General features: G+C 34.4%; 3 protein-coding genes across 3 annotated transcripts in view; all 3 read right to left on the bottom strand.

Moving 5' to 3' along the window:
- LOC106660825 (rho GTPase-activating protein conundrum) overlaps positions 1-19724 on the bottom strand; it is a 90590-nt gene extending 70866 nt beyond the window's left edge. Inside the window, exon 1 of the mRNA XM_014383792.2 lies at positions 19565-19724. The gene's annotated coding sequence lies outside the window, so the exon portion shown is untranslated. The remainder of the gene's footprint in view (positions 1-19564) is intronic.
- Positions 19725-20609: 885 nt separating this feature from the next.
- On the bottom strand, positions 20610-27379 carry LOC106660805. Its single transcript, XM_014383750.2, has 3 exons — positions 27068-27379; positions 21042-21296; positions 20610-20980 (listed from the first exon to the last, which is right to left on the bottom strand). Exons 1-3 carry the CDS (start codon positions 27236-27238, stop codon positions 20750-20752), a joined length of 657 nt encoding a protein of 218 aa, XP_014239236.1. The 5' UTR covers positions 27239-27379; the 3' UTR covers positions 20610-20749.
- On the bottom strand, positions 24487-25468 carry LOC106660804 (phosphomannomutase 2). The gene has a single exon (XM_014383749.2). It carries the CDS (start codon positions 25306-25308, stop codon positions 24562-24564), a length of 747 nt encoding a protein of 248 aa, XP_014239235.1. The 5' UTR covers positions 25309-25468; the 3' UTR covers positions 24487-24561.
- Positions 27380-27392: the final 13 nt, after the last annotated feature.

Below are 27392 nucleotides of genomic sequence, written 5' to 3'. Positions count from 1 at the left end.
GCGACTTGGTCAGGGTGGGAATGAGTGGTTAGGACTCGAGCAGTATGATTAGGATGGTTCGAAAGGTTGGCTGCAAATAGCCAGATATGGCTTAGGAGCGGCAAAACAAAAAAGCACAGACGGTCCGAAAGGTTGGTGTGGAAGGTTTGGAATCTGGACCGGATTAGTTCGTTGACAAAAGGAATGTTGAGGTATTTGTGGATAGGGAGGTTAGTGACATAATAAAGAGCTTTGACAATTTGTCTAAGGACTTTGGATTGGAAGGACTGGATGCGCTGGATACTGGAAGTGCCCCACAGTTCCACTCCGTATGTCCATATTGGTCTTAGTAAACTCTTGTACAGTGTTAGCTTTGTCTTAATTGTCAACGTCGATTTCGGTCTTAAAAGTCTTCGTAGTAGTCCAAGTCTTGTATTAAGTTGCCGTTTTTTAAGTCTTATGTGGGGATTCCACGTCTGTCTGCTGTCGAGATGTAGTCCCAGGTATTTGACTTAAGTGGAAACTGTTATCTCTTTGTTTTTGATGTACAATGGAGGGCAAGACTGCTTTTTCAGCGTAAAAGTACACTGAGTGCATTTTTCTTCGTTCAGTCTTGTCCTCCATTTTTTACACCAGTCTTCGATAAGCTCAAGGAGTTCCTGGATGTTGGAGGTAGCTTGGACAGGATTCGAGTTAGAGAATAGGGTTGCGGTGTCATCCGCGTAGGTGGTGATAATAGTGTCGGATGTATTGGTAGGTCAGCAGTATAAATGATATATAGGACAGGACCAAGGTACACCTTGCGGTACACCGGCCTTTTTCTGTTTGACTTCCGAGAATTCACTGCCGCACCTCACTCTGAAACAGCGATCAGTTAGGTAGGATTTCAATAAAAGGAATAATGAGAGGGTAGGAAGCGCTTAAGTTTAAAAAGTATGCCTTGATGCCAGACCCTGACGAAAGCCTGTGCTACGTCTAAGAACGCGCCCAGGCAAAACTCCTTTTTTTCTGGGACCGATGAGATGGGGACACAGAAATAAATAAAGACACGTATAACGTCAAGACAGCCAAGAAATAATCAGGCCGCTGTATTCAAATATATAATAAAAGACTTTCACGCCAACCTAGGTCATGCAAGCTGAAATACATGCTTCAATATTTATGGGAAATTTTAAGAGGTTACACTGATTACATCCTCATAAGACCATGCCGTCAAGAGGTAGCCGAAAAACCATTAGCACTTTAAAAGGTCACATCCAAAATAGGTGAATTTCTAAACGCCTGACAGAACCTTGGGTCCCAGGGCACATAGGAAATTTGGGTGATGAACTCGCAGACAAACTGGCTAGAGGAGAATCTCTAAGACCCACTATAGGCCCAGAACCAATATATTAGATAAGATCAAGCATAGTCTTCTAAAAATGGGTCCACACAAGCAAAAGGAGAACTCGACGAACTTTAGAAATGCCAGACACTGAGGGTTAAAGAACTCAACTCGTCAAAACTATAACACCTATACTGAGAAAAACCCATAAGAGTGATAAGGCTCATAAGGTAAAACGATATTAGCGTTAGCAGATAAAAAGGTCACATTCAAAATAGTCATCCTGACTTTGGGTGCAGGGCAGAAAGGCATTCTGGGTAATGAACAAGCACACAAACTGGCCAGGACAGGAGGAGGTCTTAGAGGAGGATCTCTAAGACGAACTAAAGGCCGAGAACCTGTAATGCATATAGAATGGATATAATGAAAAAGGAAGAAAGTAACTATAACCTTGACAAACCCATTCGAAAAAATAGCGTAAAATGAATGCATAACAGGAGGTTATAGAAAAGGGATTGTGCCTAAAGGAGTGATGATAGATTTCCGACCTTCTGCGGTAATAAAAATGCCAAGGACATTTTAAAGACAGAATAAAGAGCTAAGGACCAATCACTAAGCCGCACTGAGGAAAATGAAACAGCACAAAAAGCATGATTTCTAGCAGGTTCCTTGTTACACTTTATGGATATTTGGTAAAGGTTGAGGTCAGAGAACGCAAAACAGTCACCATCTATATGAATCCGTGAAACAAAAGAATTTGGGGAAAATAACAAGCGGATAACATGCAGCATGCAAAGGAAATGTCATATGCCCCTAATGCAGCATTGGAGTACACACTACCAGAGGTAAATTGAGAACTACAGATACGGGTAAAATTACAAGCCGTGCAGATGAGAGAATCAAATCCTTCGGCATAACAGAGATGAAGATGGCAGAAGGGAAGAAAGGCAGAGAATATGTTCGACAGGACACTCCTCGCTCAAAGACCATTAGAAAATGATTGGATGTAATGAGCAATCCAAAATGAACGTGAAAGTTCATAAATGAAATAATACTAACCGAAACACTGTAAATACAGAATAAGGTACTACAATTAATAAATGATAATTTATAACTAAGCACCCTGAATTCGATAATAATTACTGCAATTTTATGATGGTTAAAATCATACTTCCATTAATACACCTCATCACTGTTTTGCGTGGATTTTGTCCCGACAACAAACACAAAAACACAAACCAAACAAATCCATTTAACCATCTTGTCTGTTTTTCACAAGTATACCAAGAGATTCTGCCTGCATTTATATTCACGGTTCATGTTCTTGAGCCCTGAATAGTCATGAAACGCTTAACGACCATGTGAAATGTTCCACACCCTTCAAGTTGACATTTATACAGTTGTTATTTTTTTCCACTAAGCGTCTTCTTCCTTATGCACAGTCTAACGGTACTTTTTAAACATTTTTCCCACTTACGACACCGGTGGATCCTTGACTGCGTTTCGCCTTGACAGTTTGTAAACAAAAGCGGATTTTCTGTTAATTCAAGCTGAAACGGACGTATTTGCGTTGGAAACGATTGGGAAAGAAAGGAATCGGGTTTCCAAACCGAAGCAGAGATGACGTCGACCGAAATGGAAAAATGTTTTCAACACTTTTCCGAACAAATGAAACTTCTGACTTTGAAAGACCATTTTAATCGTTCGTATTACATAAGGAGAGTTGGTTATTAAAGTATCCAGGATTTCTGGTCCTAATTGAACTGATATTTACATATAGACGTTATCTCATTTATTAACTGATCACTGGCGTTTCAAACGTTCATTTCAGCCTTTCGAAACCAGGTTTTGACCTGTCTGGTTATGATGAAAAATATCATTGGGAACGTTTTATAATGTTAAATTCAGTCGAACTTCGCGGTTTCACTCTTTCTCCCTCTTTTTTTAATTTCCAATTGTTGTGGTAATATCGTTTGAGCTCTAGTTGTCTAACGGGCCTGGACTTCTCCCCGCATTGAGAACACCGTCCCCCACAGCAGTTTGGCAGTTCAATTTCGGTTGTGGATCAGAAAGTCAATTGAAATTTCGACTATGTGGTAAACATTCCACCAACTACGGTAGCATAATAGTTAAATTACCAAAAAAAATAAATAAATAGGGTACTATTTGAACAACCGCTGAGAGATCAAGCAAACCAGAGAAGCTTTAAAGAAAAATATTAAATATTTACATACAATACAACAGCTTTACGCCAGAGAAGATCACTATTTCCTAATTTGGTTGTTTTGCACTATAGATTTCAATTCTTTAGATCTCATGCAGATTATTATTTGCATAAAGTTGATTTTTGTATAGAGAAATAAGGTCTCGTTGGTGGAAAAGTTTTTAAAAACAGTTCACAAGGGGACAGCAAATATAAAATTTTATACAATCCAAAAAATACGAACATTTAATTACTGCCATTACTGGTTGTCGGAATGTTCTCTTGTTTGGGATTCCTACACTGCTAAATATATTCATAAAATTCAAATTTGGGATGCCTACACTGATAAATATATTCATAAAATTCAAATTTGAGATTCGTACACTGCTAAATCTATTCATAAAATTCAAATTTTGGATTCGTACACTGCTAAATTTATTCATAAAATTCAAATTTGAGATTCCTCTATGCTAAATCTATTCATAAAATTCAAATTTTGGATTCTTACACTGCTAAATCTATTCATAAAATTCAAATTTGGCATTCGTACACTGCTAAATCTATTCATAAAATTCAAATTTGGGATGCCTACACTGCTAAATATATTCATAAAATTCAAATTTGAGATTCGTACACTGCTAAATCTATTCATAAAATTCAAATTTGGGATTCGTACACTGCTAAATTTATTCATAAAATTCAAATTTGGGATTCCTCTCTGCTAAATCCATTCATGAAATTCAAATTTGGGATTCTTACACTGCTAAATCTATTCATAAAATTCAAATTTGGGATTCGTACACTGCTAAATCTATTCATAAAATTCAAGTTTGGGATTCCTACACTGCTAATTCTATTCTTACATTTCCTACCATTATATTGATTATAGTAAAAAAATTTCTTATTTACAGCATTATGCGTTCTGCTAATAACTTTCGTTTTCTTCGTATTTTTCATTCTTCTCTTTTTATATTCTACAATCAAGTTTGCAGACAAGTTAAATTTTGAATTATTATGTATATTTTAAGTTAAGTTTCTTTCATAATTGTTTTTAATATATTACCTTTTAATATATTATATACCTTGTATTTCTTGCACACATGATACGCAGAATACGTGTACAAATATATGTATATATTTTAACTTTATATTGTTTTTCAATAATATTTTAAATTGAAATATCATTCAACTGTGGACAAAATACTCCTTCTAATAAATAATTACCACATCAAATAAATTCCTTCAACTGATTTTTTTTTCTTATCATTTAATAAATTTTGTTAAACAGCTTCACTGCTGTTTCAGCTAATTTACCTCTGTTCCCGTTTTCAATATTTTTATTTCGTTTGATTTTATTTATATACATCTATATTAGTATTTTATTGGTTTTATAGTTTTATTACTTAATCAACATATAAATATATAATTTGCTGAAGTCGTGAAGAGCGGTAAGGAATGAGGTAGTTTAGAAAAAACACTTTTTTCATTTTTCTGCAAACGTTTCGACCTTTATTCGGGTCATCTTCAGGGCCTGGGTCAATTATAAAAATTGGAAAAAATACAATTTAGGGTGTTAACGTACTGGGCTTGTAATTTACCCAGGCCCTGAAGATGACCCGAATAAAGGTCGAAACGTCGGCGAAAAAATGAAAAAGGTTTTTTTCTTAACTTGACCGCTCCTCACGACTTCAACAAATTATGAAACAACTGGTCACTAAGAAACACATATTAATTTATGTTAATTATTGTTATGTAATAATTTTTAGTATTATATAAAATCTTAAATATCTATTTGTTTCTAAAGTTAATACAATGATGTTATTTTTTATGTACATTCATATGAATCATTCTTTTTAGTTTCCTACGTTATATACAATACTGGTTTATGCTCATGTAATTTTTTTCTTTTGTGTTGTTAGTATTGTTTTATACATATATCGTTATATTTTATACATTGTTGAATTTCTAAATTTAAATTTTTTTTTAATGGGATTTATTCCGTCAAATACATGTTATTATTATTAATGCTATTACCTAATTGAAAGTATACTAGAGAAGAGAGTGAATAAGTTAAGACTCAGTATAAATTATTCATTGACGTTTCACTTATTTAATCTTATAAAAAATCGAACTCATTTTTTATATCAAAAATAAAAAAATTCTTCAGATTTTAAGCTGACTGCATAACTTACTCATTGCTTTTCACCCTCCACAAAGGATTAATTTGTTGGTTTTCTCTTGATATACATTTCCGACACTTTCCCTTTATAGTCTTCTGTCAAATGGTCGGAAGTAAAGAAACCAAGTTTTCTCCGTTTAAATATTTATATTGACAAGGGCCAAAAGGTTACATATAATTAACGATATGTTTAAAAGTTTACCACGCTGTTCAACAAATTGAATTGACTTACGTCCTTAACCCCAAACAGGAGGTTAAGACCGAAAACGTTTTGTAACATGAACGTAGGTAACGGAAGATGCAAGATTATAGCCTGAGTTGCCACAGATCTTCAGAAGGTATTTCAATCGCCTCGACCCCAATTTGATACTAAACATGCTCTTATATTAACTTGTATTCCTCAGGTAAATATATAAATTTCACGTTAATATTGTAGCCCGAATTCCTATCCTCAGGATTACGACAGTGTTCGTTACAACAAAGATGGAGCAGTATGAAAAATTAAAACCGAAATATTACCACAAAAGCAATTTTTTGAAAACAAATTTATCCAATGAAATTAAACGGATTCGTGATTCAAAAAACAAGAGTATTAGATACAGACTTGCACATCAGACAGGATTCAAAGGACTGTGAATTCTTTGAAATGGCGCGTGACAGATCGAAGCTGAAACCAAAGAGGTTACGTGTTGGTACGGTTTGCGAAAGAACCAGTGTAAGGTGAAACTTTTGTTTCTTAAATTCGTGCTGTCTCGCGGCCAAAACATTGAACAAACCTTGAACTGCCAATGATCATACACTAGATACGTTAGACTTTCCCCTGTTGCAACCCTGCTACCCTACACGGCATTATCTTGGAGTTAATACTTCCAACGGGATAAAAGAGGGCAATGGCGGTCGGTTATTTTACACTAAACACTGGCCGATTCTTACAAAAGAAAAATGAGTCGCAATCACAGTATAATTTTTTTTAGACCTTGTAGCAATGGACGTCTCTTGAGAAAGACGGTTCATAATTTCATTTTAATGGTGGAATGGTTACGAGATTTTCTTTTTCTTCTTGTGCAGCTGTGAAGAATTTATTATTGTTAGGTAAAAATTATATTCAAGGTCGTAGGAAAACCGATTAATGGAGATGTTAATGGGCGGGTGTGTCAGTGGTTTGGCAAGTAAGAAAGCTCTTTAAAGACGACGTTTTAAATCGTTAATGATTTACTGCTTGGAAATCACTTTCGCGGAAAAAAATTTATTTTTAATATTTTTTTATATTTTGGAGAGTTGTCTTCTGTATCTAGGGAGTGCATAGGAGACCACTTTACGCGCGGGACACGGTTGAGTGCACAATGTTAACCTACCCCCTCGGATGGGGCAAGCAGGAGAATTCGACATGTCGGCAGCATGCTGCAGGATGATGTGGCCTTCTACACCGAACCTCACGGAAGAAGCAGATTTTCCGTGCACGGAGGTGAGTCCCTCCTAACTTGAGAATCTAAGCATATGATAAGGTCTATGTGCCAGGTGTGCACCCTAATGTTAAATGACATTGCGACTCCAGTAGGAAACATAAATGTTCGAGAAATATTCCCATAGGGTAACCTTCCCTATGGGCCTAGGCAGCTTACAAAGATTAGCAAACCTATGTATCACAGGGGCGATGAGAACAACCCCTACAAACGCATTAGAAACCTTGCTAAACCTACCTCCACTAGAAATATTCAATAGGCTAGGAAAAGCTCATTTCGGCTCCAAAAACAATTAAATTGGAAAGGAACCAAACAATTCGGGCATACAACCATAATCAATAAAATCAGACACCCATTATTAGAAATGGGGATTGACTACATGATCCCGGAAACAATCTTCACAACTTCTTATAAAGTCTCAACAGACTATAAAGGAGAGGAAGAACCTAGGAAAGCACCAGATACAATGATATGGTATACGGATGGCTCCAAAACAAACGAAGGAACCGGATCAGGCGTTTTCTGTACAAGCCCAAAACATGCTTTCAAGCAGAAATACATGCCATCAACGCTTGTGTCCTGGAAAATCTTAAAAGAGGTTACACTGACAAAAAAAATCCTCATAAGATCAGACAGCCAAGCAGCTATTAAAGCGTTGGCATGTAAAAGAATTACATCAAAACTAGTCAGTGAATGTATCCAAAATCTCCAAAACCTGGGAAAACACAACAACCTGATGATATCTTGGGTGCCAGGGCACAGGGGAATTCTGGGTAACGAAGAAACAGACAAACTGGCCAGAGGAGGATCTGCAAGACCATACATAGGCCCCGAACCTATCCTTGGGATAACAAAAACAAACATAGAACCCTCCATCGCAGAATGGATCCAAACAAAACAAAGAAAGAAGTGGATAAATTCTAGCGGTGCTAGACATAGTAAACTTATGATGAAACAACCCTCACCAAAATTGGCAAAAACACTGCTACAATTGGAGAGGGCAAAACTCAGAGGAGTGGTGGGACTACTAACCGGTCACTGGTATCTGAGAAAATATCTACACAACATGGGTATATACAATGATGATCCCATTTGCAGATTATGTAATGAGGACGAGGAAACAGCCACTCATATCATCTTCGAATGCGAAGCAACAGCTCAATGGAGGTTTAACCTAACGTACGAAAAAAGACTCAGGGAACCAAATTGCAGCAATAACAGTCAATGACCTGATACTTCTGAGAGGAAGGATTGAGTCTATTGACTAAACTAGGGAACTGGGAAGGTACAATAAGCCAGAAGGCTGCAGTGCCTGGGGAATACGAGCCCCGTTTCCCAGTATCCTTTCCACCATACCATACCATACCATGGGCCTAGGCAAGCCCTACCAACTCCGGTGCCTAGGGTTAACCAACGATGGAAGCCAAATCTCCCCTTAACTTCCCTGTCTTTCCTTACCCTTTCCTTTCCCTTCCTTACCCCTCTGCTTTGGTAGTTGCTTCCTAGTTACTGAACCCGCACCCGTCAGGCAACGGGTACATCAGGAGTATGAACTATGAACTACCGAGGGGGCATCAGTCCCACCAAATGCGCTACGAGGTTCTTCAGCTGAACTCGGCCGTGTAGAATAGGGGTGAGAAGGGCTTCTGTTCGCTTTGCAATTTGCAAGCCCTCGAATCTTTCATTTTTTGGCAATGTCCAATTCTGGATGAGATCCGCTTGCTACACCTAGGTCGCTTCACTCTGTCAAGGGGTTTTTCCTTCCCGCTATCGTATTTTGGTTTATATTGTAAATATAACAGTTTTTCATTCATTCACAGTAAAACATGCAAGTTATTCAAACTTGAACGTCACACGCACTAAACAGCAAAAATTTAGACAAATGACAATATTTGGTTTTCGAAGTTTCACAGGCACGTTTGAAACCTAAGTCAGCACGGATTTGAGAACAAAATTGTATCAATACAAAAAAAAATTATATCGACTATAAAATGAAAGAGAGACGAATCCGAGGAAAGAAAAGTTTTTTTAGGTGACGCGGCAAAATTTGCTACTGTGGGCTGGGACGTGCTACCTCGCCCACATATTATCCCGGCACGATTGAACAATTAGTGTTACGGTAATCCAAACGTAAATTTCTTAAGAAAAAAAATCTAGGACAATCAAGTATACATTTTTAGCCAAACAGGCTTTTGGTGTAATGATTTAAGTTGAAAAACTGAATGTAGTCAGAAATATTATACGATTTAATGTCTGATCCAACTAATTATAGACCAATATCAATTATTTTTAGTATTCCTGAACCTTTTTCTTTAACAACTAAAAAAATTATCCCCTTTGTAAAAAACAATATCATCAATTCTTAGGCTAGTTAGGATAAATCTGTATTTTAAAATTATTTTGTGGCAAATATTTTGGTTTTCCGTTTTCATACTGCATGATCTTCGTGTAAAGAAGAATGTTGTGTTCCCGAGGATAGAAATTTGGCTAATTAAACAGTTTAATTTAAAAGAGTACAGAAATTTATAAAGTTAATTGTAGAGTATCACGGTTAAGCTTCTTTAATTTTAAATCTATTTTACTAAAACCTTTAGAAAAACATTAACACGTATCAATGGTTCCATTTCTATTAATAAACTTTTCGATTTAGGCATCTCATCCCTTTTATAAAATGGTTATCATCACACTTTACAGGTCGCAGGCAGATTATTAAAATTAAACAAATTACATCCAAACCTATTTCTGTGAGCTGGTGTATCACAGGGAGCTCCCCTTGCTCACCTATTGTTTAAAATCTTCATTAATTATCTTCCTGATTCCTTAGTCCTTTTTAACATTTATTAAATTTTTTTAAATTGTAAAATCTGTCGATCGTTAACTTCTTCAAAAATACATGCATGCTTAAATTTCTTCTCTCTATTTTATAATTTAAATTTAAATATTGAAAAATACTTTTCTATGTCCTTCTTTCGGTTAAAATACCCAATTATTAATTTTAATTATAACGATTAGGTTTCGTGGTCCGATTGACCAAGTAAATTCTTTTCAATTAATTAATCTTTAAGTAAGGTATTGGTTAAGATAAAAAAGTCAGTGTCACGAGCGGGATTCGAACCCATGACCTTCGGCTAAATACGCCGCTGCTCTACCACTTGAGCTATATGACTTCGATCCACTCGGACACCAACTTCCCATCTCAATCCTACCTTTTGAATTTTCCCTCCTTTTTGCCATTTTTCAAATGGAAGTTGGTAAGACTCATAAAGACCTAGGCATTCCTATCGATTCTCGTGATCCAGAACCTATTTTTGGAATGCTAATAAAATGCTTTTTATTTATTGTTACTCTAAAGATTTAAGCATTCTCTCTGTTATATACCTTTTTTTGACAATTAGTTAGTTCTGGGGTATTGTTCTTCTGTTCGGTCCTCCTACAATATTACCTACATATCCGGACTTAAAAAGGTACAAAATGAACACCTACATTTGAATGCTATCAAATTTTGTATTCCCAAAATGAAATTTGTTATTAGAAATTCATATTTGACTTTAATTTAGATTCTCTAGAAACCCGAAGATTACATAATGACTTATTTATTTTATTAGAAACTTTTCTTATAACTAGAACATTTAGAACTTTTTTTATTGAACATTATTCAATTAAATTTGGACGAAATACTTTTCTTGATAGAATAATGAATATGGCCCATAAATTCCTTCAACTGAATTTATTCTTATAATTTAATAATTTCGTTAAACAACTTCACTTTATTAATTAATAACTTCTTTTCCAGAATAAAATAATTTTATTATTCCTCTTTTTTTATATACATTATATCAGAATGAATGAATGGTTTTACTTTATCAACATATTTATGTTATGTAATTATTTAGTAATATTATTTATATAATATTTTATAATAATGTAACCAACTTTTTGTGCAGTTTATGTACAATGATCAATTTGTTCTTTTATGTATGTTCACATGTATCATTTTAGTTATATTCCAACTTTATATACAATATTATTTAATGCTCGTGTAATTTTTGTTCCTTTGTTTTCTGAATTTTATCTTTCGTATAATGTTATGTGTTTGTATTATACATTCAACCATTTATGTAAATTGAATTTTTTCAGTTGTTATTATATGTTAATATTATTATTGGCCGAGAGGTTAGGTCGTCCGACTCGCATTTGCCACGCTAGTGGTTCTGGGCTCAAATCCTTGCATGGCTCATGGAATATTATTTGAGTTTAATTAGGAAAAATATTATAAAATGATTCTGTATAAAATGACCCCTCGTCCTCAAACCTAACAGGTACGTCATGCCCTCCTGTACGTATTATTGGCTGTAAATTCAACAGTTTAGGTACGATATAGGAAGTTTTCTTTTTTTCTGGATCGACAGAGTTTTCTATTATTTAAATGTCTTTCTTCTGTCAAGGAAGGTACAATCTTTGGCACAGTGACGGTTCTACAACGCAAGATGGTATTTGGTCCAAAAATGAAATATTCAGGGGGCGAAATGACATTAGAATACGTACAAGCAGTTGCGAGATGGGATTTAATCGGAACACAAAAATTAATACTTATCAAACGACCAAGCATTCGGAGCACTGGTTTCTGGTGAACACGAATCCCGATTAACGTCCACAAAAATGCAGGGATATTAATTTTCAAGTTAGAACTCTAGAACGCAGTCCAGACCTCGCCCTTCCGACTACTTCGTTGCTAGGCCTAAGGAACTTCATTATCGCCGAGGTATCTCGTCATGTTATTCTCCCATTGCGCTTCACTTCATTGAAAAAATAGAAAATAGGAATTAACTAATAAAATATAAATGTGGTGCTTCACGATTCTTTTCATGGCTGTCCAAAGTGATTGTAAAAGAAGCGAGGGGAATGGTAGGTGACTGGGACGTCGGCAGTATAATTGGTCCAAGCACAATCCCCTGCTGCACTCCCGCGGCCAGAGAGCAGATGGAATAATCTGCGGCCCGAAAAGAATCTGACAGATAAGAACGGAGAATTTAATTTGAACAGGAGACGATTACGCCAAGAAAAACGCGATGTTTATGTTGTCATACAACCAGCACTGTTGGTTCAAACAGTGCACAATGTTATATACTTCGAGTGTAATTCATGTCAGATAACATTTTTGAGGAAAAACATAAACGTGTTCTGTTATAATTTCAACTCAACATGATTATTTCTTTTAAATAATGGTCAAGCAGGGTTGAATTACATTAGTTTCATTAACATCTTATTTATTTTCAAGTCAATGAGCAACATCGAAACGACTTTATTGTTAAAAGAAGTCATAAATTTTAATGATCAGCAGTCAGAACATCATGGCAAGTGCCTTCCGCGTTTATGAGAACGTTCGTTTTTATTTTCCCATGGAGGCTCAAGGCCGGGGTGGGTCTTAACAAAAAAAAAAGTCGTCGGCTCCTTTGACGACCAAGACCTGCTAAGTGGAAGCCAAGTTGTTTGCCTGGATTAGGTTAAAAAGCTTATTTGATATTAAAAAAAAAGAACAACTCATCCGTTTCTTCCATAATCTTTTTTTATAGAAGACCTATTTCTACTTGGTTCGGTAAATGGACTATGATGACTGAGCATAAAGGAGTAGAATATTAGAAAACCTGTGCTTAATATTGTTTTGACTGTCGAAGTCTCTGTAACGGCAGAGGTAGTTTTTTGTTTTAAATGTCCAACATTTACCAAACACAAGGGCGTTATAAGGACTTTTGTACCTTTAAAGGAATTCATATAGGGCCAGGAAATGAGAATAAGAAACATGATATTTCAATAAATTATCAGAGCTTTATAGAAAAATTTATGAAGGGCGTTTTACAACTGTTGCTTCCCACGATTCTTGACAGCATATGTACGGTGTATTCTATCTATACATTCTATACTTATTTTCTTTAAATCGTCCCCAGATGCCTCCCAATGGCCGTGTGGTAGAACAGGTGACGGTTCTATTCTAGACCTACCTGCGGCCGAACACAACCCGGTTCTATTAAGGCATTTGTGGTCTGAATGGCGGAGGACGTAGTAATCAGGGAAGACTGCGGTTAGATGAGTTCCCAATTGAAATTTTTTGCCCCTCATCTAGTTCTTCCTTTTCCTGTTTCCAAGCGGTGCTTAGCATTCCATCGGATTTTAGAAGGACCCGCTTCATCAACTTGTTTTTTTCGTCTCATTTTATACCTTAACGAATTTACTCCTAGAATTCCAGATCCTCCGATCCGAGACGTAGTTAAGAATTTATATTATTATTAAAGTACAAACTAGATTTCAGAGAGGATTGTTTTGCATTTTATAAGGATCATTTGTATTCGTTTTTTTCATTAAAACTCGCTCTATATTCTCTAGAAACCCAAAAAGACTCTAAATGTCTATCGGAACATCGTGGACAAGAAACAATCCAAATTAAAAAATAATTTGAACTTACTGAGAAAAACATTAGTAATCATGAATAAAAATCGTATAAATAAATCGGAAAATAAGCCAATTAGGAGCTAATTGGATCATAATCAAACCTTTTAATAGTCATAATTTGAGAGAGAGAAAGATTGATTTGATTGAGATATTAGGTTCGAATGGCAAAAACAAGAGAGAATTTGCCATGTGAAACCAATGAAAAATCCAGAAAATCATAAGTCCCACTGCTAAAGCGATATAGTTCATGAAGTCGATTGCCTGGTGTTGCAAAGCCCAGTTTCATGAATGGCATTTCGAATGAAAGAGAATTGGCGAACCTTTTATAGCTCTATTGCAAAAGAGAAATTCGATTCTTCGATAAATCGCTTAAATAGAAAACCATTAAAAGAATATCTTAATCGCGGATCATGTGGGATGCTCTGAGTCCTGAGGTTTGTAAAGAATCACAAGGCTCCGGATGAAACGATCATGATTTGGACAAGGGTCAAATGGCTAAGGTAAATGTTCCAAACACAGCCAGGTGAAATCTATTGACAATTTTCCCCTGATTTTAACAAATGAGGTTTACTAGGATTAGTGTGATTTTTTGAGGTAGTTTCTGGTTATTCTGATGAGCCTATCCTAGCTTTTTTCGTCTGGCGAGTTTCGGCATTTCGCCATATAGTTTATATTCTTCCAATTGTTTATGGTATGGTGTGGTGATAAGGATACCAGAAAGCGGTATAAGGATACCAGGTACTGCAGCCTTTTGGCTTATTCTAACTTCCTAGTTCCTTAGTTCAGTGCAATAGACTCAATCCTTCTCCTTAGAAGTATCAGGTCATGATTGTCGCTCCTATAATTTCATTCCCTAAGTTTTTTTCTGTATGTCAGTTTGAATCTCCATTGAGCTGTTGCTTCGTATTCCAAGATGATATGGATAGCTGTTTCCCCTCCTCGCTACATAATCTGCAGATGGGATCATCGTTGCATAGATTTTTTCTCAGATGCCTGTGACCGGTCCTATCACTCCTCTGAGTTTAGCCCTCTCCAGTTGCAGCAGAGATTTTGCCAGTCTTGGTGAGGGGGTCATCATAAGTTTACTATGTCGAGCATAAACCGCTAAAGTTTATCCACTTCTCCTTTTATTTTGTTTGGATCCAATCTGCGTTCCAATTGTGTGACTTTCATAATTTTATGGACCTTCCGCTGAAGACGAAGATTTTAAATAACAGTTTGCTTGGGTCTGTTCAGTGACTCGAACTTCATACGTTATTTAGTTATAACATAAGCCACTGGTTAGTTGTTCACGTTTCTTTGTAATGTAAATTTAATAATTTCTAACTTGATGCATGTTAAACCTTATTCTAAATCCCTTAATATTAATTTCCTGGTATAACAAAGCGAGACGCGCCTCAATTTAATTTTAATACTATTTTTAATATTATCTTTGTAATTTATTGAAGTCGTGAACAAAAAGACTTTCGCACAAAACCATGACATCATAAGAATAGCACATTTTATGTGAGTATGGAATACTTGGTTCAAAATTGATATTTATATCTTAAATTGTATTTTTTCCAATCAACATATGTTTTGTGATTTACCCAGCCGTGAAGATGACCCGAATAAAGGTCGAAATATCGGCAAAAAAATAAAAAAGGCGTTTTTCTAAACTACCTCATTCTTGACAGTTCCTCCCGACTTCAACAAATTATGAAATAATAGTTCACTAAGAAACACACATTATCTTTGTAGTAATGCGATTTCTTGAGTTGTGCGTGATATGGTAGTTTCCACTTTTTCTGATGAGTCTTTTCTAGATATTTTTTGCTATGGCAGACGAGTTTGCATTTCGCCATCTTCCGTGTCTGCTATTGCGTACGAACCCGACATACTGAAGACTTACAAATGGGCTTTTTTTTCAAAAACTTCGGCACCCCGAGGGTTCATATAACCTCGTAGTTCAGGGAAAAAAGTGTCTGTTATTCTTCCAATTTCATAACTTTGCGTACACCACTGAAGAAGACGTCTGATCAAATTATCTTTTAAGTGTATAATTGCAAATTTACATCGCTTCATTTATACTAGCTTTTTTTAACTTTACACAACTAGTTAATAGTAAATAATAATGAAAAAGCCAAGGCCGGAAAAAGGTAAAGACAATTAAAAAATTAAACGCACCAAATTAATAGGCGTTTGCCAACATTATGCCGTTCTAGATAAAACGAAATGAAGAAAAATCAAGTGAGAATTACGTTACTACGAGCTATAATTAAACTTCGTTAATCTCCTTATTGGATCTAAACTAATTTTACCCCCTTTTGATATCAGATCAAGTAATGCTCGACAAATATCACCTTTTACTCGGATTATGAAACGGTACATATATTATCAAGATTCGCCATATTTTATAATTTACCGGTCATTCATACTTCATTAGGTACAAGATGTGTAAATTTCATTTATTCTATTGCAAATAAGATTTACAGGTTGTACGTACAACAGTACAACTGTGGAACAAATGTTTAGGACCTTTCCCACGCAGTGACCTCCTGCGCTGGTTTCTGCACGTTAATGTTTGTAACTGTGAGTCATTCGGGGCTTCACACCTCCGGCTTTTGATCTAACCTGACCATCGGACGACCTTTCAGTTAAACGTCAAAACGGGCGGACTTGTGACTAGAAAATCGCACAATGCCGTTTCACAACGTTCAACTGCTTTCCAACTGGCAAATCAAACGTAGCCTTGCGTCATTAATCTACTGATTATTTATGCCCGTGTTTTTTATCGTATTCCTTGCTGGCCTAGGGTTACTTCTGAAATGCTCCAAGCAATCTTTCAAAATTAAAACCTGTTGAAAGAATTTTTCAATAATAGTTCGCTTGGGTTCAGAATTGACATATCTTCAGAAAAATTGCCTCTGGCTTTATATTTTCTTTGTTTAAAACAAGGCCTTGGTTATTGGTCCACGTTTATTTGTAATGTAAACCTATTAAATAAATTATAATAAACAATATGTTACAACGAAGGTCTAAAATTTTTTTCTTGTTTGCGATTATCTCCAATTGCAATCAAAATTGATTTTGGTTCAGCAGAATGGGTTTGTCAAATAATGTACAGAAATGTGTTTCTTAGTGACCTGTTGTTTCATAATTTATTGAAGTCGTGAGGAACGGTCAAGAATGAGGTAGTTTAGAAGAAAAAAACACCTTTTTCATTTTTTTGCCGTCGTTCGACCTTTATTCGGGTCATCTTCAGGGCCTGGGTAAATTACAAGCCCAGTATATTTACATATTAAATTGTATTTTTTCCAATTTTTGTAATTTACCCAGGCCCTGAAGATGACCCGAATAAAGGTCGAAACGACGGCAAAAAATGAAAAAGGTTAATTCTAAACTACCTCATTCTTGACCGCCCCTCACGACTTCAACAAATAATGTTCAGAAAATTTAAAAAAATGACATTGCTGTTTTTAAGTTTCTGTACATTATTTGACCAATTGTTTCTACTGGACCAAAAACCGTTTTATGTGGAGCTAATTATAACCAAGAAAATTCTTGTATATCTATAGTTGTTAAATGTTGGATGTAAATAAAATTCATTCTATAAAATTTATGTTGAGCAAATTTAAATATATCTCCCTGTTTTATTATATAAAAACAAACAATATCACAAAAAATAGTTAAGGTGGAGCGAGTATATAAATTCATTAGTTGAAAACGATGGTTCTACTCGCAGTTTCTGCAGTTTGTGAGTAGAACAACGTTTTCAACCAATAAACTAACACCATGTATGTTAAAGGAAAATTGTCCTTTTTGAATTCTGTCCAATTTGACCAATCTATCCTGTTGAACTAAAAACCATTTTGCCTGGAGCTACGATACGAAGAAATTCTTGTACACCTACAGTCGTAAAATGAAATATTAAAAAGATATATAATAGAAAATTTCTATTTACCAAATTTAAATCAAATATCTTCGTGTTTTATTATCAAAAAACAAACTAATGTCACAAAAATAATTAAGCAGAAATCGTGAGATGCGGTCTGGTGTGATGTAGGTTTCAGAAAAACATTTTCTTTATCGTGCCAACGTTTCGATCTTTATTGAGATCATCTTCAGAGAAATTGGGATGTAAGACCGATGTAAGTNGTAGGTTTCAGAAAAACATTTTCTTTATCGTGCCAACGTTTCGATCTTTATTGAGATCATCTTCAGGGCTCAAAGTGTTTGTTTTCTGTGTAATTGTGCCATTTTTGCGTGTCGTGTTGAGAGAATGAGACTAATCACAAAATAATTAAGGTGGAGCGAGTATATGAATTCATTGGTAGAAAACAATGGTTTAGCTCACAAATAGTTTCTGCTGTTTGTGAGTAGAACATGAACATGTTAACAACATCGTTTTCAACCAATAAAGTGATGTCATGTATGATAAAAACGTCTTTTTTAATTTTCTGACCATTATTTGACAAACCCATCCTGCTAACCAAGAACCATTTTGAATAATGATAATTCCAAACAAGAAATTGTTACATACCTACAGTCGTAAAATGTTGAGAATCAATAAAATTTACTCTGGAAAATGTATATTTACCAAATTTAAATATAATATAATCCAATTTGATTATCAAAAAATAAACCAATGTCACAAAAATAGTTATGATGGGGGGTATATGAATTCATTGGTCGAAAATATAATTCTACTCACAATGAGTTTCGGCAGTTAGTTTATTAGTTGTAAACGATAATTCCACTCACAAACTGCAGAAACTGTTTGTGAGTAGAATCATCGTTTACAACCGATTAATTGCCGAAACTGTTTGTGAGTAGAACCATGTTTTGATAAAAACTACATTGTCCTTTTTACTTTTCTGTCCATTACTTAACAAACCCATTCTGCTGAACCAAAAACTATTTTGCATGGAGATAATTCAAAACAAGGAAATCCTACAGTTGTAAAATGTTGAATGTATTTGAATATATGTCCCAGTTTTATTACCTAAAAATAAACTAATAATAATAAAATACAATAAATCTCGATTGTTTAGGAAAATTAAGGAGTAAAATGAGCAAACGATATCATCTAAATACACTATCTGCAGTACTTTAATATAAGTAAAGAATACTTTTTTTTATAATAGCCAATATTTTTAATTATTTGTGTAAAGAAATGAAGGCCCAACAAAATGCTAAAAAGAAATGGTCATGCTTTCCAACTAAAGCCGAAGATAGGCCAAGAAATTATAATCTCCCAAATCCCAATTGGCAACAGTTAATTCAAATTACAGGTTGTAAAATATAGTGGAAAATACCCAACGATTGAAATTTAAAGTAGTATGCAAAAAAGGGTTCAAACTCAAAAGGCCAATGGACTGCTTGACCCAACTCAAAATAGTGGATATGTACACTTTTCCTCCTTTCTCACTGTCTCTATCTACCTATAGAATATATATTTGTATACTCTCATTTGTTGTTTGTTGACGATTGGAATTTATATGAACGGTGTAAAAACGCTTTAGGCGGATTGTCCAGCTTTGCGCTTCCCTCATGAATCCCAGATTCATGTTAATGAGTTTTTAACTTGTCCTTAAAAAGTAAATTTGTATTTTTTTCTGAACAAAACAATAAATTATCCTGTCAGCGGTTCGATCAGGATTATCATTTCTGGATGGAATACACCCACTAATAACACAAATTCTGACATGAATTGGAAACAGGGAAGGCTGGGTGGTCTCTTGTCAACTGTCATCATTACTGATAACCCAAGAGCTAGTCAAATGAGCGTTGTACTGGTGAACAATAGACGTAAAATAGATTCGATTGTTAGTCTGAAACTAGTCATATGAAGCCGTCGTTGAATAAAAAAAACACTAATTAAAACCACACAGTTAATTTTAGGAAAAGAACAGATAAATGCCGAAACAAAAAACAACGCTATTTGGCCTTTTAGATGTGTAACTCAATATTGCAGAAGACCAACTCACCTCAATTGGAGGCCATAGTTCCAAACACAAGTATAAATCACAGAAACTTGACAAAAAAATGACTTTTTTAGATTTGTTTGTTTTTTGTACAAAACAAAACTGGATTAGTACTCTCAAAGGACACCTGTTGGATTCCAACACCTGACTGATACAAGTTAAAACTGTGGAGAACAACTTGGCAGCCCCCACCAACTTATAATTCTACTTCTACAGGACAGCAGCACCAGTCAAACTCAGCCCAGTAAATGCTAGAACAAGTTACTCAACGAACTCACAGCTTAAAATTTTGATTTCTTCTAAAAATATTAAAATAGTTGAACAGACCATCAGAAATGAAATTTCTGACCAATAAAAATATTGTGTATCCCACTACAAATTGTGTTAAAAATACGTTTAATTGCTTTTAATACTAGTAATATCATAAGCATATAAAAACCTAATAATAAAAAATTAAATTGTGATTTTGGTACTTGCTGGACAGAAGAATTCAAAATTCAAATATAAAATAGTGTATTTGCTTTTTTAAAAAGCACTCTTCGCTAGCAGATCTATCGGTCATGGGTTCGATTCCTACCATCTCCCCTGGAATTTTCTTTCAAGCTCGCCCCTTCCCTCTAAAATATATGATATTCTTCAAACGTACTCTGCTTTGGCTACTATGTAAATCTTTAAAAAAGCTGAAAACAACTGAATGCAGAAAATTAAATTTAACGAATCTATATAAGTTCCAATGTTTATAAGTATTTATATCTACTTATATTTGATAATGTGCTCAAAGTTTTTTTAAATTACACTCTTTATGTATTAAAATTGAAAAATGTATAATTTGTAATATAAGCTGTCAAATTTTATTAATTTGTTGATATTAGCTTCAAATTAATCAAATATAAATTAAATTAAACCATTCTTACATGAATATATTAATTGTTAAAATTATATTTATATATTTATCTGATAGCATTTCTTACTTTTAAAAAAACAAATACAATTTTATGTATTCAGATTTATCATGTTTAACAACTATATTTTTTTATGTTATACCAGGTTAAACACACTGATAAAAAATATTTTAATTTAGTTTTGCGTAATAACATTTTTACAATTTGCAAAGGCACCTTGCTACAAAGCTTGTGTATACTCCATTCGTTCTGTACTCTCTTTCTTTCAGATTTGCTTTTCTTACTGCTATTTCTTTTTGCTTTTCTCTTCATTTTGCTTTGCTAATTCTTCCTGCTTCTTGAGCTTACATGGACATTCTTTATAAAATAAAGCCCTGTTCACCTGATTTGCTATATCATTGTAATATTTGGCTGGTAGACCCACTGAATACCAGAATACAGTAAAGACCAATTTGTCCCAGAATGTCAAAAGGTTATATTTTATTTTGTCTACTTGGAAAAATCCTATTTTATGCCCCTAAAATAATAATATATTATACAAATTATTTTGAAATAAAAGGTCAATAATAATAGTTTACCTTGAACTGCTCTTTGCTGCCAGACAACCGTAATATTAAGTTGCTAATCGACGTCACCAGCTCAGCAGATGCATCAGCACTACCCCAAAACTCACCAGCATTTGCTAGTTGAAATAAAAAATAGAGTACATAAAATTTTCCAACAAGTTTTAGTAATGCCTGTAGTCTTTCAGCTTTGGTCGGGCAAATTGGACAAGGAGGACAAATACATGGCAAAGCAGGGTGTATAAAATCAATCGGTGGTGCCTGGCATATCTAAAAATAAAATATAACAATCACAGGTTAGTTGTTTACTGATTTTTTCTAAAAACTTTACAGAATATTTATTTTTTATTTATTTAATTTTATTATAAAATAAATAAAAATAAGTAATGTATTTACTTTTTTATTTTTAAAATCCACATGAAAATGTTTTCTGGCATCAACAACTTTAAAAGAATATTTATTTATTTTAGTGTTAAATTTATTTTATAACAAATATTTTGCATTACCTTTATTATTTATTAAAAATATTCTTTTCCACAAGTTGAGTCATATTTCAGGTAACTGATTCTTATATATATTTTTTTTAAATATTAAGATCATTATAATGCATAATGCAATATATCTTAAATATTAATTTGTGACAAACAACATTGTTGCACAAAAGATGCTGGTACTACTGGGGATAATTTTATGACAACATAAATAATGATGACTGTAATTTTAAATGTTAGTTAAAATTTAAAAAGAGAACGTTACAAGTTTTCATCTCGTCAATTTTGTTCATACTGCTGCTATCCTTCTTTTAATTATAAAAAATCAATATAATTTTATATAACTTGGCAATTTGAAAGAAAATAATGCAGGTTTGTTTCTAAAATCATGATATCCAACATAAAAAATACGCTTCTAATCTAACTCTAATTCATTTTGACAAGACTGTTAAAATTTCTTTAAAAGTGGAATTGCTAATGCTCATACAGCTTTTTTTAAATTTTATTTATTTATTTTGGTATTGACCTATTGTCCTCAGCCATGTGAATAATTGTTTAATTGGTCATTCACAGTAGTCACAAACTAAAACTAGTTCATTTTACAAAACCGACCAAACCCCATAAACACTGAAGTTTTTTGAATATATTAAAAATTTGTAATTATAAGGCTTTGCAATTTTGTATTGGTCTATCATATGGAAAAGTGTCTTTCTTTCTTTTTCAAATTTTTTGCAGTACCATACATGTTCCGCGTTTTCAACTTGGTTGTACACCGTACAAAGGTCACTGTCTTCCTGTCCAATCATGTGTAGATACAATGGTTTGAACGTAGTCAGCCTATTGTGGTAGTACTGAACCGCTCAAACCTTTATCTGGTGAACCAAGGTTGGTAACCAACCTTAGGGAAGATAGATTTATACCACTGTCCATTGGTTGAAGATCTGTATCTATTCTGCCACGCTTCAATTGATCTTTTTTATAACATTGATGACATCGTAACGTGATATTTTAAATTCTCTATCTATTACTGGTTTTTATGTAGCTGTCTCAGCCAGCTCATCAGCTTTCTCGTTTCCTGTCTATGAACAGTGACCTCTTCGCATAGGAATCTAATTTGTTTACATTTATTCTTGATATCGTTTAATTTGAAAATAATTTTAATCATCAATTCTGTACTGTAAGATTTAGAAAGTTTTGGAGTCGTGATACTGGTTAATGCAATTCTACAGTCAGAACAAATCAACACCTGATTGTCGCCGATAGATTCTGCGTATTCAAGAGCCTTAAGAATTGCGTACGATTCATATACAAGTTCAACATCTTATTTAGTTTATTTACTTTTGTCAATTTCTTGACTATGTGTGTCAATTCCACTGGTTTCTTTTCAACCTGGGATTCGATTCTCAGTTTAATGGCAAATGATTCAGCTGAGAACCAAGAAATAGCTTGTTAGTTGTGATATGCACATAGCAAATTATTTTTCATGTTTAGTGTTATTGCAAAATATACTAGAAGCTTTTCTTTTTTGTTTTCCTTCAACTCCCCTTCAATTTACAGTTAGATATGTGGCCAATTATTGTACTATAAATAATTCCAATCTTTTGCCCGTATTTAAGGTCTTTGGTTATCAGGTTACTCATATACATATAAGCAATATGTAAAAATCCTAGAAAAATCAAGTAGCAGCAAATTTAAGCTAGTATTTGAGTAAACACATTTAACTTGTGCTTATGTCACATCAATCCTCTTTATCCATATGCAGTGTACATTTTCTGTCTAATAATTCAAGGATATACTTTTGGGTTGTATCAAAGATCACTTGATCCATATACGATGTAGTTTTCTGTGTAATATTCCAAGGGTATACATATGGCTTGTGCTTATAACAGTCCACCGTATCAATACACTGTGTACATATTCTGGTTAATGTTCTGAGATTATACATTTGACATGTTTTTTTCACAACCCACCAGAAATGACTTTATGTAGTGAACATATTCTGGTTAAATTTCGAAGGTTATACATTTAGTCCGTGTTTGAATCACAGCCCACCAGATATGACTATACATAGAGTGGTTATTGTAGTCAATGCTCTGAAGTTATACATTTGGCCTGTGCTTGTATCGCAGTTCAACAGATATGGCCATATACATTGCATGTGTTCTGCTTAATGTTCCGAGTTTATGCATAGGCATGTAATTTTATCACAACCCATCAGATATGACTATTGCAAAACATATTCTGGTTAAATTTCTGAGGTTATACATGTCTGTGTTTGAATCACAGCCCACCACATATGACCATACATAGAGTACATATTGTGGTTAATGCTTCTTAGTTATACATTGGCCTGCGTTTGTATCACAGTCCACCAAATATGAGCATACATACAGTGATTAGTGCAGTCAATGCTCTGAAGTTATACATTTGGCCTGTGTTATTGCAGTTCAACAGATATGACCATACACATTGCACATGTTCTGGTTAATGTTCTGAGTTTATGCATAGACATGTAATTTTATCACAACCCATCAGATATGACTATAGCAAAATACATTCTGGTTAAATTTCTTAGGTTATACATTTAGTCTGTGTTTGAATCACAGCCCACCACATATGACCATACATAGAGTACATATTGTGGTTAATGCTTCTTAGTTATATATTGGCCTGTGTTTGAATCACAGTCCATCAGATATGAGCATACGTAGTGTAGTTACGGTTAATGTTCAGAAGTATACATTTCGCCTGTGCTTGTATTGCAGTCCACCAGATATGACCATATACAGTTCACACATTCTGGCTAATGTTCCATGGGTGTACATTGGCTTGTGCTCTTAGCCAATAGTGAGATATTTAATGTTTCTTTACTTGTTAGTATCGTGAGGTTTCTTCTTTGTGACATTTTTTAGGAGTGGGAAGGAAATCAAGATTCTTTTGGTCAATATTTATTTATATCACAATATATATTATATTTATACAATTAAGGATGGACAATAAGTAAATATATATTTATACCGAAGTCAACATAAACATTTTATTTTTTAATGAGATTGTTTTAACAAATCTTCTAGTAGTTTCAAGGTGTGGTTTGGCCCAGTAACCGAGTGGCCGACAACTCTTTGGTCATTGAAAATTTCAAAATCATTACCACCTTCTTGTGTTTTGTCGCCGAAGAAATAAATAGTGTCAAACTGCTCAAGGAATTGCAAGCAGTAAGTCTTGTCCCATCCAACTGGAAATACATCGAGGCTTATCTGTCCCCCGATAGAAAATTTAAGATCGTAATCTGAAAATTCTTTTTCGAGCTCTTTTTTAAACTGATCCCGTATGTGATGTTCCTGATCGTAAAGATAAAATTCTTCTCTTTCTTTCTGGCTGCATGACCTCCCAACAGGAGAGACGTTGATGAGACCGGTCCTGTACTCGATGAACGTGCCTCGTTTCAAAGGTAACGTCACATTGGACAAGTATCGAAGGCAGAAATTTATGAGAGCTTGGATCTTATCCTCTCCAACGTGTTTGGCAATACTGCTCTCGTTTATTATTTTCCCATCTTTCCTGGCGACTACACCGTTTTCAGAGAAAATATAATCGAAGTGCTTTACACCTTTTTCACCGCCCATCTGCTCCAAAATTTTCGAGTAGTCGGACCCGCCGACAAGACCGATAGTGAATTGGTTTTTTAACTTTTCCACAACAAAATTGAGAATATCGTCCTCGATGACTTGCCTCGGTTTCGTCAATGTGCCGTCCACGTCGAACAGACAAATTGCATTTTCCCTGCCCATGACTCAATAAAGGAAAACTAATTCAACGATCAACGAAATATACACATATCATACTACTGATAAGGTTTGAAAAAATAAAACTAGTCGGAAAGATGGAAAATTCCACATCATAAATGTGAAATCAACGATAAAATTGGAAATAGAACCTCCCTACTTGTATAGAGATAACACACTGCTGAAAACAATCGTTAATGTAATCGTCATTATATTCCTTTATCATTACATTCCTTTCTTATAAACTGCGGTCCTGCATTCGAATGCAACATACACACAAATAGACTTTTTTCCTAAAAAAACCGGCACCTCGAGTGTTCATATGACCGGTAGTTAAAACACCCTCGTAAAAAATTAATAAAATAAAACTTATAAAGCAGTTATTAATAAATAATTATTAATATATTATTTATTAGGGTTGTACTGGCTTATTAAAAATAAAATAATTGCTAACACAAAGAACAGTACATATACAATACACACATTCCCTCTCTCTCAGTATTTATCTATTTTTCTCACTCTACATATATTTAACTATCTCTTCTGTTTCTCTCCCTCTCTCTCTCACTCCCTCTCTCTCACTCTCTCTCTCTCACACTCTCTCTCTCTCTCTCTCTCTCTCTCTCTCTCACACACACACACACACACACACACACACACACACACACACACATTTACTCACTTCTACTTTGCCTGTCTGTCTCTTTCTTCCTAAACTCTTTCACCTCTCTTGTTACTATCTCGCTATCTATCTATTTATATATCGATTTATCTATACATTTATCCATCTCTATATGTACCTCTGATTCACTCTCTTTTGAAATTTTCCTGTTCTTTCGTTCTTTCCTTTTGTCCTTCTCTCTTTTTCCCATTCTCATTGACGAGCACAAACATAAGACGGTACATTTACTTGTCCAATAATAAATGTTTATTTGTCAGAGTCATACTGAGGTGTATATGAGCAATCCGCATGAAAATTTGCTGAAGATGGCGTAAGTGCGGTCGCAAAGACGTTTGAGGAATTGTTTAAAAAAAATATTGTTGTTAAAAGTTCACCAAGCTTACTTCCTACATCAGATTGAATAAAAGACAACCAAGGAGAAAAAATATGTAAAGATCGTTGTTTTACTGAACAGCCCGTTTTGTAAATCTCTGATACGAAATAGTTTAAGTACCTACCTATTTAGGTTAAATTGATCATAAAGCGCATGACGTCTGTTCATAACAGACTTATAACTTTTGTCACGGATAAGGGAGAACGGAAAGTTCATGGAGTCTTAAGGGATTTTCATTGCTTTCCGAGAGAATTCTTAAATGTCAGAGATGTGGATCACACACACACACACACACACACACACACACACACACACACACACACACACACACACACACACACACACACACACACACACACACCACACAATTTATTTATCTATCTCTTCTTATCTACATATCTCTTTCTACCTATCTGTCTGCTTTTTTTCCACACACACTATAATTTCTTCAGTTTTCTTTTGCATGTGCAATAGAAACTAAATAATTTGATGAGGTAAAAGTGAAACAACATTCAAATGTTATATATCAATTGTTTTATTAATGTATTAGAAAATTGATATGTAAATTTTCTTTCAAGTATGGTAATTTTTGTACTTTATAGACTGAAAAAGTATCACACTTTGTTTCTTCAGAATTTGTGTTCTGTTTATTGTTTTTAGATATCAAGAAATGTTTTGTTAAAGGAAATTTAAAATATTGTATGACATACCTGAATGGTCTTATACTTAATTAGTCTTGGAGGTGGTGGAATTGGATAGGGCGTCCTGCATTTTATATCCCTAGTTGCCACCGGCAGCTTCTGAAGCTTTGACTCTTGCAGCTTTAATGCCTGGATGGAAACCTTTGCCAAGTTGATTGTAGGACATTTGCATGCTGCCATCCTGACAGGAAATTTTGTATTTTAAGTTTTCATAATTAATATTTCAACATTGGAATTTATTTTATACAAAAGAATTTAAACTTTTTTTAAGGAACAAAAACTACATGTGTAGAACACATGTGGTTTGAAGTTTTTAGGGATAATTTGATCACAA

The sequence above is a fragment of the Cimex lectularius genome, unplaced genomic scaffold (assembly GCF_000648675.2).
Source record: "Cimex lectularius strain Harlan isolate CLEC.00 unplaced genomic scaffold, Clec_2.1 scaffold269, whole genome shotgun sequence".
NCBI classification, from domain to species: Eukaryota; Metazoa; Arthropoda; class Insecta; order Hemiptera; family Cimicidae; genus Cimex; species Cimex lectularius.
Note: the sequence above shows the minus strand (reverse complement) of the source record. Positions and strands in the feature narration are given on the sequence as shown.

What these genes read in the sequence shown, in the direction of transcription:
- LOC106660804 (XM_014383749.2), bottom strand. Translation starts at nt 25,308, where the DNA reads ATGGGCAGGGAAAATGCAATTTGTCTGTTCGACGTGGACGGCACATTG.
- LOC106660805 (XM_014383750.2), bottom strand. Translation starts at nt 27,238, where the DNA reads ATGGCAGCATGCAAATGTCCTACAATCAACTTGGCAAAGGTTTCCATC. An exon ending in TTAAGTATAAGACCATTCAG is followed by an intron (nt 21,297 to 27,067) that starts GTATGTCATACA and finishes TTTTATTTTTAG; the next exon opens with ATATGCCAGGCACCACCGAT. An exon ending in GCAGCAAAGAGCAGTTCAAG is followed by an intron (nt 20,981 to 21,041) that starts GTAAACTATTAT and finishes TTATTATTTTAG; the next exon opens with GGGCATAAAATAGGATTTTT.